The 19,832-nt window shown below is 38.6% G+C and overlaps 1 protein-coding gene across 1 annotated transcript in view; it reads left to right on the top strand.

Moving 5' to 3' along the window:
• Window positions 1-6,023: 6,023 nt before the first annotated feature.
• The window catches only part of LOC126108322 (zinc finger protein 701-like), a 145,835-nt gene continuing 132,026 nt past the window's right edge, over window positions 6,024-19,832 (top strand). The window contains exons 1-3 of the mRNA XM_049913541.1: window positions 6,024-6,141; window positions 8,062-8,148; window positions 14,859-14,921. Of these exons, the coding sequence (XP_049769498.1) occupies window positions 8,080-8,148; window positions 14,859-14,921 (132 nt within the window). The 5' untranslated portion in view covers window positions 6,024-6,141; window positions 8,062-8,079. The remainder of the gene's footprint in view (window positions 6,142-8,061; window positions 8,149-14,858; window positions 14,922-19,832) is intronic.

Raw genomic sequence — 19,832 nt, 5'->3', positions numbered from 1 at the left:
AAGCGCACTTAAAGACACTCTAATACAATTCATTTGCATTGTTAAAAACTACACTTAATCTCTGCAATCTCGTTCATTTCCTATGTTAAAGAGTATACTTAATCTGAAGTTATACTGTCACCAGAAACCTCCTAACTTCCTTCCTCAAATCCACTACGTCAGTGTCTAACGCTTTGTACTCTGTAATGGAGACATAGGGCATCTGTGTACACTCATATTTAAATCGCCACCACCTGGTGGCGAGCGTGCCACAGGGAACTGCACAAGCCTCTTTGTGGAAACAATAAGGTCACTGGCCAACAATTAGGATATACATTAAAACAAGAAGTGCACTTTCATGCAAGCATATTTACATAACCATTACAAACCAAAACTTTTCATTGTTTGATATTTTTCGAATCTCTTCAGGGTGGTCTGTTTCCGCTATCATTTTACTCGAATTGTTTACAAATGAATCACTGTCATTATAAAGACTATTGTCATGGAAATCGTTGTTTTTCTAGTTTTCACTTTAAGATTTCTGTACAAGCTCTACACTGTCTACCTCAGAAAGGAATGTATATGAAGAATTAGCCATTTCACACCAACTTACTTTAACTTTGTAATAACAACTTTCTCTCAACATTGTGGTTATAGTTCGACACTGAGTTAACTCAGACTTCCTTAAATGGGAAGCAATCAGGCTCGAGAATGGGTCATGTAAGAGCTACGAAAAGCAATATTTGGAATATCGATTGCCACTGGTCATTGGAGTGGGAAGGATTGTGAGCATTGAAGCTGCCAACCCTAAAATCCGAATACACTGCCAATACTGTATTTAGTTTCACCATTTGTAGAAATGAGTGAGCTAATGTGAAACTACAAATCACCTTCCATAAACTATCCAATAATACTCGCTTACTCAGACAGAAATCTTAATTGTGCATCATATAATGGGACAGCATAAACAATATAAATTAACAATGATGTGCCCACAACTGCAGTGGCCAAACGTTTCATTGCTAGCAACCCAAAATGTAGAAATTAAATATTATATTCCTGTTAATATACACATCATATAGTCACAGTCAGGGCACATGCTGTTTGGAATAAAAACACGCATGATGTTGTCAAAGTTACTTGGTGCTTACCAATAATGAAATAATGCTCCACATCTTTTTCTTTTTTTTTGGCTTAAGTACGGTAACATTATTATTGTGATCAGACTTTCACAACTGTCTCTCTGCATTTCAAAGAATATATAGGATATTTTTCAACATGCACACAAAATTAACTAATAATTTCTTTTAGTAGGCTATAATATAACTTAATTACAACCATACAGTTGCAACATAATTTTTAGAAATAAGTCTGTATGGGTGCCTGTTGGACTGGTAGACACACCACTTCCAGTGGCTCTAGCACAACAAACATTACTAAAACCGACAATTTTTGTAGAGATCTTTGATATAGTCTAAAACTGAATCTGCATATTATCCTAATACACAGGTATAAATATGAAAGCTACCAATACTGCATACTAGCTTCAGAATCACTGAAACCATAATGGCAATTGCTCGATTTACTTCTGACACTAATTAGTGTGGGTGAATGAAAGTGGTGCCAAACAGTTAAAACGACTTTATGTTTTATGACATAACTAAAAGTGGCTTCAATTGAGTGATGCCACAGTAATCGGGGTGCTGCAATTTCTGCATAGTTACACAGTTTTCTATATGGCATCTGTGTCAACTGAAATTAGTGAGGCAGGTATTATGTAGTAGTATAGAGCGTGACATTCGAATAATTAATTACACATGAAAGAAAATGCAAAGAATACCAAAACGGATTTCAGGCAGGAATAAAATGGAAATCACACATTCACCTTTAAAAGAATTACCATTCAAACCTGAAAATTGTTTTATAAATCTTTTCTGAATTAAAAAAACAAATTTAGAGTACTTCTTGAATCATGTATCAAGCTACATTTAAAGATGAGGAACACAAATTTTGGATGCAAACCCAGTTTGCCGGAAACTGCAGGTGATAGATATTGGCATGTCAGCGTTATAGTGCCTCTACAGTATCCTCAAAAATACATTTTTGGGGTACTTACATGAGATGCTGGATGATGTTTACAGATGTAGCAATCATAATAAAATTTCTATCTGTGGACCACTTTCGAATAACAAGAACAGATGTTGCATAGTTGTAGAGCTGCATATTGGACACCATTTAAAAATCCGATATTCATATTAAAGATGCATTATAAGTTCGAGTGAAACTGCAAATGGCACTTCGATATTTGACATGTGGCATTTACCTGTCATCTCTCCAATATTTATATCATGTCCCCAAATACAAATTTTTAAATTCTTGCCTGTTCTGTTCCATGTTGTGTACTATGACCTGAAGATACAATTGAGAGCTAATATTTTTTCATCCTTGCACCTAATGTCAGTTAAAAATGACAAAACAATAATGTTACTCTATAATAACTTTTGTAGTTATGCTTTGTTCAAGTGCACTATAATATAATTGAACATTGAATATCCATGTTCCTGTATTAAAAGCTAGAGTCAAGTTGAACAGTAACCTTCTTTACTTCCTTTCTGAAATTCACTGGATAGATGCTCACATGTATGTCGCCAGTACTATGATCTGAATACATTTGCCAATATTGTGTTGACATTCAACATTTGTAGAATTCAGTGAGCTGCAGTGAAACTACAAATCCCCTTCCACTAATTACACAATGACACATGATTACACACAACCAGAACCTACCCATTTGCCTGATAGCACAGATATGATACATTTCCACCCCATAGATTAACCATTTTTGCTCATATCTGCAATCTCAAAAAACTTTAGCTATGAACAACTTCGAAAGTAGGAAGTTGATATATGCTCCTACTGAAATAATTTAACTATAAACATACATATTATGTTGTAAGAATTGCTTGGTACTCACCTTGTACACAACCTACAGAATGATACCAGACTTTATATCTTCTTGTTGTCTCATTGGCTAAGCAGAGTAATAACAGTATTTCTACCGAACTTTCTCAGATTATCACAACATATTTTAAAGACAATACAGATTGTTTTTCTAACAAAAAAAAAACAAGTACACACCATCCAAACAGGCCTTGAAGGTTCAATAGTACTGACTGGCCGCCATGTCATCCTCAATCTTTAGGCATCATTAGATGGGGATATGGAGGGGCACATGGTGAGTACACCACTCTGCCAGCCATTGTCAATTTCCGTGAGCAGCTTTTGTAGACACATTAAATAAAATAACAGGTTTTTAGAGTACAATTTTTTTCATGTAGTGCCAAACATTTTCAGCAAACAACCTTTTTAGGTGCCAGATAAATCTGTACACACGCCACTCTTAGAAGATTTTAACGATTTGTTAGTTCATTGATTTAAACATAGCGATTAATTCTTGTTTTGGCTTTTGACACAAATAAATGACAACTGTAGACAATTTCCCGTGTACCTACATCAACATCTATGCTCTGTAGGCCAGCCTGAAGTCAATCGCACAGGGTATGTCCAAATACCAGTTATTAGTGTTTCTTCCCATTTCATTCACTTGGAACATGGGAAGCATGACTGTTTGAACGCCTCTGCATGTGCTGTAATTAATCTAATCTTTCCCTCACTATATCTATGTGATTGATACATAAGGGGTTATAATATATTCGCATAGTCATCATTCAAAGTCGGTTCTCGATACTTTGTTAGTAATCTTTCTTAGGATAGTTTATGTCTCTCTTCAAATTCTGCACTTCAGCTTCTTCAGCATCTCTCTGACATTTTCACAAAGCTCAAACAGACCTGTGTCCATTTGTGCTGCCCTTCTCTGTATACTTTCAATATCCCCTGTTAGGCCTTTCTGGGACAGGTCACACACACACGAACAATATGCTAGAACCAATCACATGACTGATTTGTAAGCAATTTCCTTTGTAGACTGATTGCACTTCCCCAGTATTCTACCAATAAACTGGAGTCTACCCTCTGCTTTCGCACCAACTGAGCCACCTCATATCCCTACAAAGGGTTATACCGAGGTATTTATATAGCTCGCCTCATTGGTATTATAGTCATAGGATACTACACTTTTTCGTGTTCAAGTGCACAGTGTTATGTTTCTGATCAGTTAAAGCAAGTTGTCAGTTATTACATGCCTTTGAAATCTTATCACGGTCTGGCTGAAAATTTACACAGCTTCTTTCAGACAGTACTTCATTATGGATGACTGCATCATCTGCAAAATGTCTGAAGTTACTGTTAATATTGTATGCAAGGTCATTAATATACGCTATGAACAGCAAGAGCCTAACACACTTCCCTGGGGCACATCTGAAGTTATTACTACATGTAACGACGACTCTCCATCCAAAATAACATGCTGCATCCTCCCCACCAAAATTCCTCATTCCAGTTGCAAAGTTAAATTAATACTCCATATGAATGTACTTTTGATAACAAGCACAGGTGTGGTACTGAGTCAGATGCTTTTCGAAAATCAATAAATACTGCATCTACCTGACTGCCTTGATCCAAAGATTTTAGTATGTCACGTGAGAAAAGAATGAGTTGGATTTCACATGACTGATATTTTCGGAATCCTTGCTGACTGGCAAGGAGGAGGTAATTCTTTTCGAGATACCTCATCATGTTTAGGCTCGGAGTATGTTCTAAGATCCTAAACCAAATGGATGTCAAGGATGCTGGACTATAACTTTGTGGATTACTTCTACTACCATCTTATAGATGGACGTGACCTGTGCTTTCTTCAAACTACTAGGCGCATTGTTTTGTTTGAGGCATCTGTGACAGATTTTAGTTAGAAGGGGGGCTAACTTAGCGTAAATTCGGTGCAGAATCTGACAGGGATTCCATTGGGCCCTCGAGCTTTACTCAAGTATAACGATTTCAGTGGTTTATCAGCACCACTGACACTAGTACTTACTTCCCTCATCTTTTCAGTGTTATGAGGACTAAAGTGGGACATTTCTCCTGGGTTTTTCTTTGAAATGGAAAATCTGAAAACAGAGTTAAGCATTTCAGATTTTGCTTTGCTACCCTCAGTTTCAGTTCCTGTTTCCTTCGCTAGGGACTGGACAGTAACTTTTGCGCCACTAACAGCCTTTACATACCACCAGAATTGCTTTGGGGTTTGTGAAATATCATTTGACAACAATGCCCGGTAATTCCTCCCCATCAGTACGTGAGGTCTGCCTGGTCTTGGTTTATCTATGTTTATTCTTTCATAGCTCCACGTCAGAGTCACAGCATCGATATTCGACGTGGGCAGCTGACACAACATTTGACAATATTCTGCTGCGGCAGTCATTAAAAGCCTCACACATTGATCTCCTGACAGACAAATGCGTTTTATTCAGCAATTCTCTAGCTACAGCTCTATGCTTTGTTTTACATCTATGACACAGTAGTCTCGATTTCTTTAGCTGTGTCTTTACAGTAACTGTATACTGTAGAGATTGCCTCCCATTATGAACTGTTCTACTGGGTACATATCTGTCCAGCGCATGCTCAACTATTCTTTTAAACTTGAGCCAGCATTCCTCTACATACTGCTGCCCTGTGCTTAAACTTTCAGTTCCTCATAGAGATACGACACTACTAATTTTTTTTATGTACTTTACTGAATACTGTTTCACTTATTCTTTGTACTCTGTTAGTCATTTGCTGCCAGAGCCATATCAAGTTCACTGATGTGGACATCCTCAAAGAGGTTAGGTCTATTTGTTGCCGTTAGAAACAATATATTTTCATCATGAGTTAGGTTCCTAACTGTCTGTTCTAGTTAGTTTTCAGAGAAGGCAACGGGACCGATGACCTCACTGTTTGGTCTCCTCCCCCAAATTAACCAACAAACGACTTTAATTTTTTTCCTAGCAGATATGAAGCTCTGATTCCAAGAATGTTAGAACGACCTCTGTGGTAGGTTTTTTCTTCCGCATTTATTGACTTTGACCACAGCAGCAGATGGTTGTAGTCTTGAGTTTAGTAGTTCGTGTCATACGTTTGTACGGTATTATGATGCGTTTTCTGTGTAACATGTAAGTGATTTGATGGTGGAGACAGGAAATCACGGAAAGACGCATATTGAGTGTGGCAGTAAGTCAATACTTAATTATCATTACAGCTAACTGCCTCGAATGAAATAGTTTGCCAATGCCTTGTAATGATGCTATCGTAACTGTTCGTACAGTTATTATATCGGTTTAATTTCATTAATTGGGCACATTTGAATGACAAATTTGTTCCACATTTAATTCTTGTATCATCTTTGGCGCCTCTGGTTATGGTTTGAGATAGCCTCAGAATTTAATAAGTAATTATTTCAGGTTATGTGCATCAGAACCAAACACTTGTTAGTTTCAGTGAGCTTAAGTTTCTGCATTGCGAGCAGGAGGTGACTAGTGTTTAGACAAACATATTAGTGCACATTACGTACCTGTGCTGTTCGGCAATTACGAAAAATACCAGATCGACGTGTTGGTATGTAATATGCTTGCTGTTTTCGTTCTGTCCGATAAAATTGCTAAATGTTTCCCGTGATTTAGCAAAAGAACCGCCAGAAATTTTGATGTTGTCTGTAATTACCGGAAAAGTGTCTATATGTGGTGGTTAGAGAAAGTGCAGGTCAATGTGAAATACTTGGTCATTGACGATAAAAGGCCCTCATGAAGTTCACACGCCCGCTGCATTCGTATTGTTATATTTACTTGTGCATGCGAAGTTCGGTAACAGTATTTGTGAAGGAAGGAATAGGGACAGTAAGAGTTCACTGTAATCTGATCTGTAGTTCGCCCGGGTTGTAGCGCAAACAGTTGTACTGCCAATACATTAGATTCGTTAGCACACGTTAATACTGAGTATCAGGGATTGGTTATGTTGGTATGAAAGATAATGCTGTAGAGCGAATTCATTGTGTTGCGCTTTCCATGGATTTTCAATGTGCCTATGTGCTCCATAGTTTAGTAAATAGTGATAACTGTTGTTTGTAGTAATGTGCACGTTTCACTCTATGGAAGGATATGGGAAATGTAATTTACTCTGTAAGGCCTAATGGGTATGTGCAATTGCCATCGACAAAAGCATCCCAAAACCACAGAACATTGTCATGGGTACGCTTATGAGAATGTAATTTCACTAAATCTTGTTAGAGGAATTTAATAAGTGTTAAATCTAGACAGTCAAGAATCATTTATTTTTCCATGCAATGTGCAGGCAGCAGTGTGTGTTTTTTAGTGACTGGGTAAAGATTGCAGCATTACGCTATATTGAGTTGATAATGTTGAATATAGATGACTGTATAAGGAAACAGTTGTTAAAAATACATACTAAACTGACTGAAAAAGAAGAAAGTTCTGTCTGTATGGGTGGATTTTCATGTTCTGCTTTTTTGAATACCATGAGCAAATGTGGGTTTATAGATTGATTGAAGGTGCAGCCAGTATCATTGAGAAATAATTCTTTTCTGTCCTTGCATACGTTGCTAAGAACATAATTATAAACCTCTTACATTATTCTGTATTTTAAGGAATTTGCAGGATACATTGACAGGCTTAGATATAGCCCAAGACTCATTTTAATCTTTTATTCTTCATATGTAAAATTGTCTACAGTAAATAGATTTGTCTGGTAAATTCACTTTATCTTAGTAGCTTCACATGACACTTAGAAATTTATGTGGAAAAAGCAAGCTATGTCAGCTACCATATTCAGAACAGGATTGTATACCACAAGCAAATGCTACTAACAGCAGTAACTGTAAGTCACTTGTTTCCATTGTGTGTGGTTTTTGTTTTCTGTCAAATTGAGTTATGTTTTCCATTAATGACAGTGAGGCTTCAGAGTCCTTATCACCAGCAAATTGTAAATCAGTTCTTTTTATTAGGTTTTTTGTTCCTCAGCCAGTTTTAAATTTTTAATATGCATTGACTCGTTTGCTGCAGCCAGAAAATGCTGCCTGTGCACTATGTTGAATAGTAACAATTTAAACAAAATCACTTTTGCTTTCTTGATTTTCAGTGGATTAGGAGAGCACTCATGGACTCCAAGGGAACTAGTTGGCTGAAAAAAGAGAAGAATGAAGTATATGCTGAACCAGGCTCCTTCGTAAATAGCTTCTTGTGTTTTTTACCATTGTTTCATTAATTTCTATGTGCCATGTGGTGTGTAAACAAGCAGATTACCTTCCCTGTTGTTTGTCAGATGAAATATTTGGTACTGGCTGTTAGTTTTGATTCTTGACCAAACGAAGTTGTGACTCTTGGCTGTGCAAAATATTTGCAATGGATTGGTATCTTGTAGTATATAATGCTGCTCTCCAATATTTAGTTTGTTTTAAAATTTCTGTAGCTTATTGTTAGTTTGATGTTGGCATGCCAGTAGTTTTGATTAAAGGTTTGTTGTCTACTAGGAAATTGTCACATGTTCTTGAATTATTGTGGTGTTTGCAATCACCTGTTACAAATTAATTTTCTACTTTGATATTTAGTTTGGTGTGTTGTTAATGTCTAGATTTGTTCCTTTCTTAGAAAGTGGTATTATTAATGGATATGATAAAGTAATATTTGAGTAGGACTTTACGTGCTAGAGTACAGATGATTCAGCTGCTACTGTAGATCAGTTGTATGGCTTGCTGGATGAATTGATCAGATGCTCTATTTGTGGTCAGTTTTTAAGTTGAGCATAGTTGCTTTCTCAGACAAGAGGGATATATATCTGTGGATTTATTGCAAAGACAATATTTGGCAGTCTATTTGTCATGGTGCCTGATGGAGAAATTTAAACTCATGGCCTACAATATTGTTTTCCTGGTGCATTATTTTTGCTATTGCTCATCCAATTGGTTTTATGCACTCAATGTTCTTGTTAGCAATATTACTGTTCTTGATCAGTTTTTGATTTGGGGGTAGATATTCAGAATCTATTAAATATAGGGAAGTGGTAGGTGACAGAGCTGTTGTTGAAATCCTTTGAGGAGCTTAAATACTATTAAATTAAAGAGTAGTTGGTAGTGTAATTTACAACCCTAAGAAGGAAATTGTGGTAATGCTGATACTGAAAGAGTAAAGGAGTGTTACAGTTTTAACTACGGAATGTTTGCAATGCTCTTTAACCAGTAGATTTTCACATTACCACTCTAAATATTTGGTAACACATAAATTACTTAAATGTTAGTATACTGACAGTTAAACTGTGTAGGCTCAAATGACACATCTGTAACACACAACATACGCCTACAGATTTGGTGCTCTTAAAAGAAGTAATTATAGCAGAATGTCACTGTCAGCTTCTGGAAAATTAAAACATGCTAAAGCTACTGTTAGAGCTCACTTCTTGATTCAGTATTTCTGAGATCAGCAGGATTTGAAGTTGCCAGTGTGTGGCCATCAACATTCTACGGATAATTCTCTCCTCATTAACTCATTTTGAAAATATATTGTTCATTCCTTTCTTCATCAAAGTGCTGTAATTAATTTGTGTTTTTGTAGCTAGATCAAGGAAGAAAGCCTTTGTACTTTGAAAGGGCACGGCCGACTTCCTTCCCCATCCTTCCCTAATCTGATGAGACCAATGACCTCGCAGTTTGGCCTCTTCCCTCAAACAATCCAACCCCTAACCCCTTTGTACTTTCAATGTCTCACTTATCTTTCTTTCTATGAACTTGAACTTGGTGTGTGTAGTGTCTTGCTCATATTCAGGATGTTCATTCTTCTCTTGGTACTGTAGGTCTAGCATTGATCTCAAAATGTAAGCAGTTGGTAAAGGCAAGTCATCGTAGATTTAGCACACATGCCTTTGGTGTTCCAGTCTTCTTATCACTTCTTTTTGGAACAACTACAGAAGTGACGACTACAATGCACTTTCATATCATGTGATACATCTTTATTGTAAATGTATCTGTTTTTCCATTAGCTCAAAGCTGTGTGACTGAGCAGTCGCTGTTCCAGCTTTTCATGTGAGGTTGTATCTGAACTGGTCCAACAGTGAAAAGCAAAACTCAGTTGCTGACAACTCAGGTGCCTCAGTTAAATTTTCCAAAGAACAGAGAAAGTAGAATCAAACACAGAAAATGTCAGGATAGAATAATGGTATACAAGGGATACATTTGTACTCAACACATTGAGGAAGCCTTTGGTTTCAGGTAGGTAGAATCAATTGACTGCTAAATATGTAAGCTTTTGGACAAAGTCATTCATATGAAGTACAGGACAACACTAGATCATGAATACATCTAATGCAAGCAGAAATCTGTTGGCAGGACTGGTGACGTAAAGAGGTGCTGTGGGGTGGGAAGTGAGGGATAGCAGGGTAGGGGTGGAGGTGATGGTGTGTTGACTGTGGGATTGGTCAAGGACATAGGGTGACAGAATAGGGCTTCTAGGTGCAGTATTGGGAGGCTGTACGGGGTGGGGGGGGGAGAGTTGTGGGGCAGGTGTGTGCACTGCTCAGTGCTAGAATGAGAGCAGGGTAGGGAATAGGTGGGGCGGAGCAAACAGACTAGCAAACATTGACGCTATGGGGGGTTATGGGGATGAGTGGTATGTTGTAGGAAGAGTTTCCATTTTGTACAATTTAGGAAAGTGCTATGATCCTCTATGATCACATCCCCCAACACACATGACTTTGTCACTGAGCAGTTCCTTCCTCAGTGTCTGACTGTCTCCTAACCTACGGCCCATTCCTGGTCGCCATGTCCAACTACATTCTCACACACAATTACTTCTCTATTGAAGGGATTGCCTACAAACAAATCTGCAGTACATCAAAGGCCAACTGTATGTCACCATGTTCTGAAAATTTATTCGTAGGCCACCTCGAGGATTCCTTACTAACCACCCAGAATCACAAACTGCTCACCAGATCAAGATTCATTGATGACATTTTTGTGATCTTCTTGGTTTGTTTATTGAACTTGATCTGATTAAGTCCATCAGACCCTCTATTAAATTGGACCATGGTTTCCCTTTTTATATCATATTTTTCTGAAACTAAGTTTTAATATGGCTAATAGTATTACAATGATTTGAGTGTCTGAAGTAGCAGTGTCAGTGAATAATACTATGAACTAAAAGTTAATACTGGCAGTACTTCTACTTCTGCAGTTGCTACCACTAGTGGTTCTGGTAGTGGTGGTGATGAAAGACTTTGTAGGTGTGCAAGGTAGACTTTTTCTGGTGCAGAGTGTTACGGGGAAAGGAAATGTAAGGAGACTCCACCAGTTAAGAATATTGGGAAACAACGTGATTTGAATCAAATGCCAAGGCTCACACTGAGGCGTGCACAGCCTAAAATTTCCTTTACAGCCTGTTCCCAGAAACGGAATTCCCATGCCTTGTCTTGTCAGTCACAAATACAGAATCGTCTGATTCCACCCATCTGCTTTGACACATGACGTCACAAATATGGCGGAAACGACCATACACTAAGACTCCAATATGGCGCCTATGATGTCATTACATAAACATGACCACTAATGCGAAAATACAATTACAACCAACACACACATTCCACAAAAACCCAAGGAAACTAACGGGGACTAGTGTAGCAGGGGATACAACCCGTCGGCTTTGGACAATGACGTCACAAGTCGCCAAACGAGAAGTGATTCTTCTTAGTGTTGTAGCTCCCTTCAGTAGCTGATAAGTGTTTTTTTGGCTTTTAAAAAAAATCTCACGAGATAGAGTAAACAGATCCACTTTATTAAGCAATCAGTAAAAAAAACGAAACTGAAACATAACAGCAAAAGCGAAAATGGTAAACTGCTCTCTGGCGACTTGTGACGTCATTGTCCAAAGCCGACGGGTTGTATCCCCTGCTACACTAGACCCAACTAACAAGTGTGGGAAATTGGGGGTTTTTGGGTAAGGACAAAGTAAATAAAAACAAATTTACACACACCACCATACTAAACCACACAAAACGACAAAAAAGGCACAAAACTACTCAAATTCCACTAAACACAATATACAGTGGAATCGGACATTTCGCTTGATCTACGTAGCTCAACAGCAGCTCCCGATCCCACAAATTGGAATCGAACATTTCCCTTCACCTGTTATCCTTAAGACACCTCCACATATAGCCATCCCTGATCAGAGATGCCAGAAGTTTAGTAAACCACATTTCTTCACAACATACTGAACACTTCAAGACTTCATCCAAAAATCCGAATAGTTGAAGAAATTTTATTAGAGACAATGCACTGTCCCCCATCATCGCTGACAACCAAAAACTGTTGACCCTGCCAGTCATATCCATACCTACCTAAGACATAAAAAAAGCAGTTTACCAAAATTAACACACGCCAATAAAAAAAAAAAGTAACATTGACATAAGAAAACCAAAATTGTTAACTCCCTGAAAAATATTCCGCTGAAAGCACAGTCACTACCAATACCACACACGTGCAATGCTACCATGCAAATGAACATCATACGCCACGTAACACGCTACCCATAAACACACCACCAGAGATAACCACCAACCGCAACAATACACCACCTATAAACTCGCCACACATGCAAACTAAACCAAAAACATCACCTAACACACAACTCATGAACACACCACCAGAGAGCACCACCGATCACATCAGAACACCTACAAATACGCCACTCTCACAAACTAAATTCCACACCGCCATGATGTCAAACACCACAATAGCCTTAAGTCACGGGTCAAAGCCGACAGGTGGGATCGGACACTTTGGTCGACCCCCATCTCCCACATACTCCTAGAGTAGCACTCGCCTTGCAAGTCAGTACTACCCATGACTGAAGCAACTGAATCACATTTTCTGCCGTGATTTACCCTGCCTCTCATGCCTTGAAATCGGGAATAATCTCTCCACCCTTCACACAGTTGTTTTGTCTCCAATTGAACTGATAAGATATTCTTGCTCATCACTACTCCAGCCCTGCTTCCAACCTCTTGCCTCATGTCTCATATCCCTGAAACAGAGCTACATGCAGGACATGCATGATTCCTGCAGCCCTGTCAGACATCTGCAACACAAAGGCAGGGCTACCTGTGAAAGCAACCCTGTGATTGGCAACTACCCACCTGCAGCCACTGTGCTGTATCCTACGTAGGCATGACAACTAAATCGCTATGTCTGCAGGAGTGACCAGTGGCAAAGTGTGGCCAAGAAAACTGGACCACCCACTTGCTGGAAGTGCCCCCAGCATGATGTGGTTCACTTCAGTGACTGCTTCACAGCTTGCTCCAACTGGATTCTATGTTCTAACACAACATATTATTTCCTGTAACCTCTCTAGACTCAGCCTATGCTAGTCCATGTCCTCTACCCATGTCACCTTTCCCTGCTCTCACTTCAGCACCACACACACACACACACACACACACACACACACACACACACACACACACTCTTCTTTCCTCCCAGTGCAATTACTATTTTCCCTTTCTCAATTTCTCCCCTCCCCTTCCCCTCCCACAGTACAGCTTCCCAAAACTACCTTTAGCAACTCATACTGTCTCTGCCACATCCTTGCGTGCTATCACAGAGAACACATTATCTTCCCCCCACCCCTCCTCCCACTTTTACACTGCTATCCCTCTCTCGCTGCCCTGTGCCTCCTCATATCTCACAACCCACCCTAACAGATGGTTGCTCATACCAAAAGCAGATGGTCATTCCCAGTTCCTGGAGACAGTGGCCATGTGTGTGTTTGTTGTGTTCCTGTGAATGTGTTCTCTATTTCAGAAGGGCTTTGTCCAGAACCTCAATTTTTTTAATACTGTTTCATTCTATTTGTCTGCAAGTCAGTATAGAAAGTAAACATGCCAAATTTCAAGTTAATGGGAAAGTGAACTGGAAAATACACTGGGTGTTATGTGCTGCCCTTAGGTTAGTTGGGTTTAAGTAGCTCTAAGTTCTAGGGGACTGATGACCATTGCTGTTAAGTCCCATAGTGCTCAGAACCATTTGAACCATTTTTTTGGAAAAAACACACCAACCAAATCTGCAAGAAAAGTCTTCAAGATTGTTCTACCTCGTGTGTAAACTGAGAGGAGTGTTTGGTTCAGATATGTGTTAATTCCCGTGATATCAGTAACATAAAAAAAAGGTCCGTGTTATATGCTAGGTGGAACATACAGTGCCATCTGTATTTTGTTTACCAGGCTTAGAATGCTACTGGTTTTTGATATCTCTGTGACTCTGCTGTTGGCATCAGGGAGAATGTTAAAGAATGTGTTCCCAGAAAGCAGTTTACAAACAAGATACTGTAAGTAATGCAAAAATCCACATCCCAAAACATACGCTAGCAAGAACAGGAAACTCTCAGTAAGTAAATGGCCTCAAAAATCTTACTTATTATTCCCTCCCTGCTTCATCCACATCATTTTAATATTTCAATTTAAAACTGTGTGATTGGCTGATAGGAAATTCATGTTGCAATTAGTTGTATGATATGGGTATTGTTGATTTTAATATTAAAGATTCTAGTTGTACCCACTGATTTCATTACACTACTGTTTTTTTATATGATGCGCATTTCGTATAAAATAGTTAATGATAAGTAAATAAAGATTATGGAAGTAGGAAATATGATTGACAATAGCAGCATAGGAAACTGAAGTACAAGAGGCTAATAAATTTTCAAATATGTTGTCACTGATCATTGAAATGCACCTTACTGACTGTCACCGAGAAGGCCACTCTCTGAAAAGAATGAGTCATTTATTCTTTAGAAGTGTCATAGACTTACAATATGTGATACTTGTTTGTAATATATCTAAAATTGTCTTCTTAAAAGAACTCCTTGCAGATATTTCTTTACTATTCTCCACAGGTTCAGTTACACACATCTACCATGAAATTAAAAGAAGAATTGGATGAGAAAGTGAACCAACAGGTAAGTCTAGAATTTGTGTGACTGTATGAAATTAAGCAGTGTTATGTTATGGCTTAGTTTTGGTGAATATAATATAGATTGGCTTGATGCACTTGTCCATGTTAGTCTACCCTCTATAAACCTCTTAATCTCTGATGACTGTCACCTACTACATCCATTCGAACTTGCTTCTTGTCTTCATGCCATAGTCTCCCTCTACACTTTTTACCCTCACATATCCCTCCATTACCAAATTGACTATCCCTAGATGCCTCAGAATTGGTGCTATTAACAGGTCCCTTGTGTTAGTGAAATTGGTCCCTATGTTCCTCCATTTGTTTCATCTACCCATCAAATCTTCAGCATTCTTCTGTAGCACATTTCAGATGCTTCCATTCTCATCTTGTCTGAATTGCCTATCATTTATGTTTGACTTCCATACAGGGCTGCACTGCGAATATCTTCAGAAAGTACTTCCTAACGCTTAAATTTATATCAGATGTGAACAGTCCTCTTTATTAGGCACATGTTCATTGATATTGCTAGTCTTCACTTTATTTCTTTCTTACTTCGGCCATTGTCAGTTACTTTGATGCCCAAATAGCAAAAGTTGTCTACTACTTTTACTGTCTCATTTTCTAGTCTAAACTCAACATTGCCTGATTTATTTCAGCTAGAATCCATTGCTTTTATTGATGTATGTCACACAATCTCCTTTAGTGGTGATATCCAATTTTACTGTTCAGAGTTTTACCTCCCACATATCCCTTCATTGACAGTTTCAAGATGCCTGTTTTGTTTGATAGAATTACATTGTCATTTGTAAACACACAGTTTGCTCTACTTTCTTCCAGATTTCCTTTGTGTCTTCGTCGTACAGAGTGCATATCAGATGTAGGCTACAAGCCTGTCTCATTTCCTACTCAATGCTTCCCTTTCATGTCTTTAAAGTCTTACAACTGGTGCCTGGTTTCTGTGAAAGTTGCAGACAAACTTCTGCTTCCTGTCTATTTATTCTGCTGCTGCCCAAATTCCAAAGAGTGCAGTCAACTCCACATTCTCAAAAGCATTTCAGTAAATCTGCAAAAGCTGTAAACACAATTTTGTCTTTCTTTAACTCGTCTCAGGTAAGCCATAGTATCAGTATTGCCTTGTGTTACATGCTCTTAGTATCCAAAGTGATCTTATGTAAGGTTAACCCTCTAAAAGCTTTTCCATTCTTGCAAGCGTGATATCTGATGGTCTGGTCTGATAGTATTCACACCTGTTATCAGCTGCCTTTCTTCGAATTTGAATTACTACATTCTGGTTGATGTATAACTTTGTTAGCTATCTCGTATCTTGCACAAAAGTGGAATAACTTTGTCGTGGATGGCTTTCCCAAGTATCCCAATAATTCTGAGGTAATGTCATCAACTGCAATGCCCGCATCTTGTGGTCGTGTGGTAGCATTCTCACTTCCCACGCCCGTGTTCCCGGGTTTGATTCCTGGTGGGGTCAGGGATTTTCTCTGCCTCGTGATGGCTGGGTGTTGTGTGATGTCCTTAGGTTAGTTAGGTTTAAGTAGTTCTAAGTTCTAGGGGACTGATGACCATAGATGTTAAGTCCCATAGTGCTCAGAGCCAATGTCATCAACTGCAATGGCCTTGTTAAGACTTTGCTCTTTCAGTGTTGTATCAAATTCTGGCCATATCATAATATCTCCAGTCTTGTCTACAACTACTTCCTTTCCCCTTTCTGGAGCAAGTTTGTTCCCCTTTGCCTTACAACCATTCTTGTTTAGCCATATTCCACGTTCTGTTAACATCATTCCAGTAATGTCTGTATTCCCTTTTGTCTATTTTAATAGCCACATGTTTGTATTTTCTCTTCTCATCAGTTAAATTCAGCATCTCATGAGTTGTTAAGGTATTTGTACTAGGCCTTACTTTTTACCTATGTTTCCTCCTGCCTTCACTGTTTCATCTCAAAGCTGCCTATTCATCACCCAGTGTATAATTACCCTCTATTTATAACTTGTTGCCTAATGCTCATTTTCAAACTATCAATGATTTTTGGTTCATTCAACTTACCCAAATCCCATGTACTTAAATTCTACTTTTACCATTTCAACATTTATCTCCAGTTAATAAAAACAACTCTAGCCAGAGTCCACATCTGTCACTGGAAATGTTGTGTAGTGTACAATCCTATTTTGAAATCTTTGTTTTTGACATTACATAATCTGCTTGAAACCTTTTGGTTTCTCCATGTTATTCCACATACACAAGCTTCTTTCATGATACTTGAAACAAGTGTTTGCAGTGACTAATTCATGCAATGTGCAAAATTCTACCAGGGAGCTTACCCCTTTCAGTCATTTATGCCATTCGATGTTCTCTTAACTATTGTGCATCCTGTTCCTACTATTGAATTTCATTACCTTCTAGAATTGGCTTTCGTCTTCCTTAGCTATTGAATAATTACTCATCAAACTTTTTCCTATTCCATTCTTCTGCTGCTCTGGTTGCCATACAAATTTCTACCACTGCTGTATTTCCTTCATGCCTACATTGCTGTTAATAATAGCTTACTCATGTTCCTATTTTCTTGCTCATTACTACGGCTCTCCCTGCATGACTCCTATTTGATTTTTTGTGCATAATCCTGTACTGACCTGACCAGAAGTCTTGTCCTTTCTGCCACTGCACTTCAGCTCTTACTACAACTGAATACAACCTGTAAATTTTTCCTTTTCAAAGTCTCTAACCTTCCTAGGCTGTTGTTGTCGTCGTCGTTGTCAGTTCAGAGACTGGTTTCGTGCAGCTCTCCATACTACCCTAACCTCTGCAAGCTTCTTCATATCAAAGTACGTACTGCACATCTTTCTGAATCTGCTTAGTGTATTCATCTCTTGGTCTCTCTTTGACTTTCACCCTCCACACAGCCATCCTATACTAAATAGGGGGTCCATTGATGCCTCAGAACATGTCCTACCAACAGATACCTTCTTCTAGTCAAGTTATGCCACAAATTCCTCATCTCCCCGATTCTATTCAGTACCTCCTCATTAGTTACATGATCTACCTATCTAATCTTCACCATTCTTCCATAGCACCACATTTCAAAAGCTTCTATTCTCTTACACACACACACACACACACACACACACACACACACACACACACACACACACACGTGCAGGGAGCTGAGACCACACTGCCAATCTGTGCTCCCAGCTCTCTGAGACTGCGTGCGAGTGTCTACTGCTGACAAAGGCCTTAATGGCCGAAAGCCTTAATTGTGTGAATCTTTTTATTGTGCCTATCGTGACTCAGCATCACTGCTGTATCATGAGTAGTGACTTTCCTTCTCTGCTATTGTTACATTCCATCCTGGATTTTCCATTGTTTGATGTTTGCTTCTATTCTCTTCTTGTTTAAACTGTTTGTCATCCATGTTGTCGATTTCCATCATACAAGAGTACACTCCAAACAAATACTTACAGATAAGACTTCCCAACACTTAAATCTATACTCGATGTTAACAAATTTGTCTTCTCGGGAAAAGCTTTACTTGCCATTGCCACCCTACATTTTATATCCTGTGTACATTGACCATCATCAGTTATTTTGCTCCCCAAATAGGAAAACTGATATACTACTTTGTGTCTCATTTCCTAATATAAATCCCTCGGCATCACTGATTTAATTCGACTACATTCCATTATCCTCATTTTGCTTTTGTTGATGTTCATCTTATATTCTCCTTTCAAGACACTGTTCCTTCTGTTCAACTGTTCTTCCAGGTACTTCACTGTTTCTGACATAATTAAAATGTCGTCGGCAAATGTCAAAGTTCTTATTTCTTCTCCATGGATTTTAATTTCTGCTCCGAATTATTCTTTTGTTTTCCTCTCTGCTTGCTCAGTATACAGATTCAATACCATCAGGGATAGGCTGCAACCCTGTCTCACACCCTTCCCAACTGCTCTTTCCCTTTCATGCCCCTCGACTCTTTATAACTGCCATTTAGTTACTGTACAAATTGTAAATAGCCTTTCGTTCCCTGTGTTTGATCCCTGCAACATACAGAATTTGAGAGAGAGTAATGAAGTTAAAATTGTCAAAAGGTTCCTTCAAGTCTGCAAATGCTAGAAATATAGGTTTGCCTTTCCTTAATCTGTGTTGTAAGACAAGTTGTAGGGTCAGTACTGCCTCATGTTTTCAAACATTTCTATGGAATCCAAACTGATTTTTCCCAAGGTCAGCTTCTACTAAGGTCAGCTTCTACCAGTTTTTCCGTTCATCTGTAATGTATTCGTGTTAGTATTTTGCACCCATGACTTACCAAACTAATAGTTTGGTTATTTTCACGTCTGTTAAAACCTTCTTTCTTTGTGAGTGGAATTATTATATTCTTCTTGAAGTCTGAGGGTATTTCATCTATCTCCTACATCCTAGTCACCACATGGTACAGGTCTGTCAGGGCTGGCCTTTCGAAGGCTATCAGTAGTTGTAATGGAATGTTGTACACTTTCAGGGCCTTGTTTCGACTCAGGTCTGTCACCGCTTCATCAAATTTTTCATGCAGTATCATTTCATCTTCATCTACATCCTGTTCTATTTCCATGATATTTCCCTCGAGTATATCACCCTTATATAGACCCTCTATATAATTCTTCCACCGTTCTGCTTTCTCTTATTCGCTTAGAACTGGTTTTCCATCTGAGCTCTTGATATTCATCCAAGTGCTTCTCTTTCCTCTAAAGGTCTCTTTAATTTTCCTATAGGCAATATCTATCTTACCCCTAGTGATATATGCTTATCCTACTAAGATATGTAATACTCCACACTCAGACATATAGACTGCCTGGCCTGCTTTTCCTGATAACATCCTCCTGAGTAGACTCTGCCTGGAGATCTGAATGGGGGACTATTTTACCTCCTGAAT

The sequence above is a fragment of the Schistocerca cancellata genome, chromosome 11 (assembly GCF_023864275.1).
Source record: "Schistocerca cancellata isolate TAMUIC-IGC-003103 chromosome 11, iqSchCanc2.1, whole genome shotgun sequence".
NCBI classification, from domain to species: Eukaryota; Metazoa; Arthropoda; class Insecta; order Orthoptera; family Acrididae; genus Schistocerca; species Schistocerca cancellata.
This window is presented reverse-complemented; position numbering and strand designations above follow the sequence as displayed.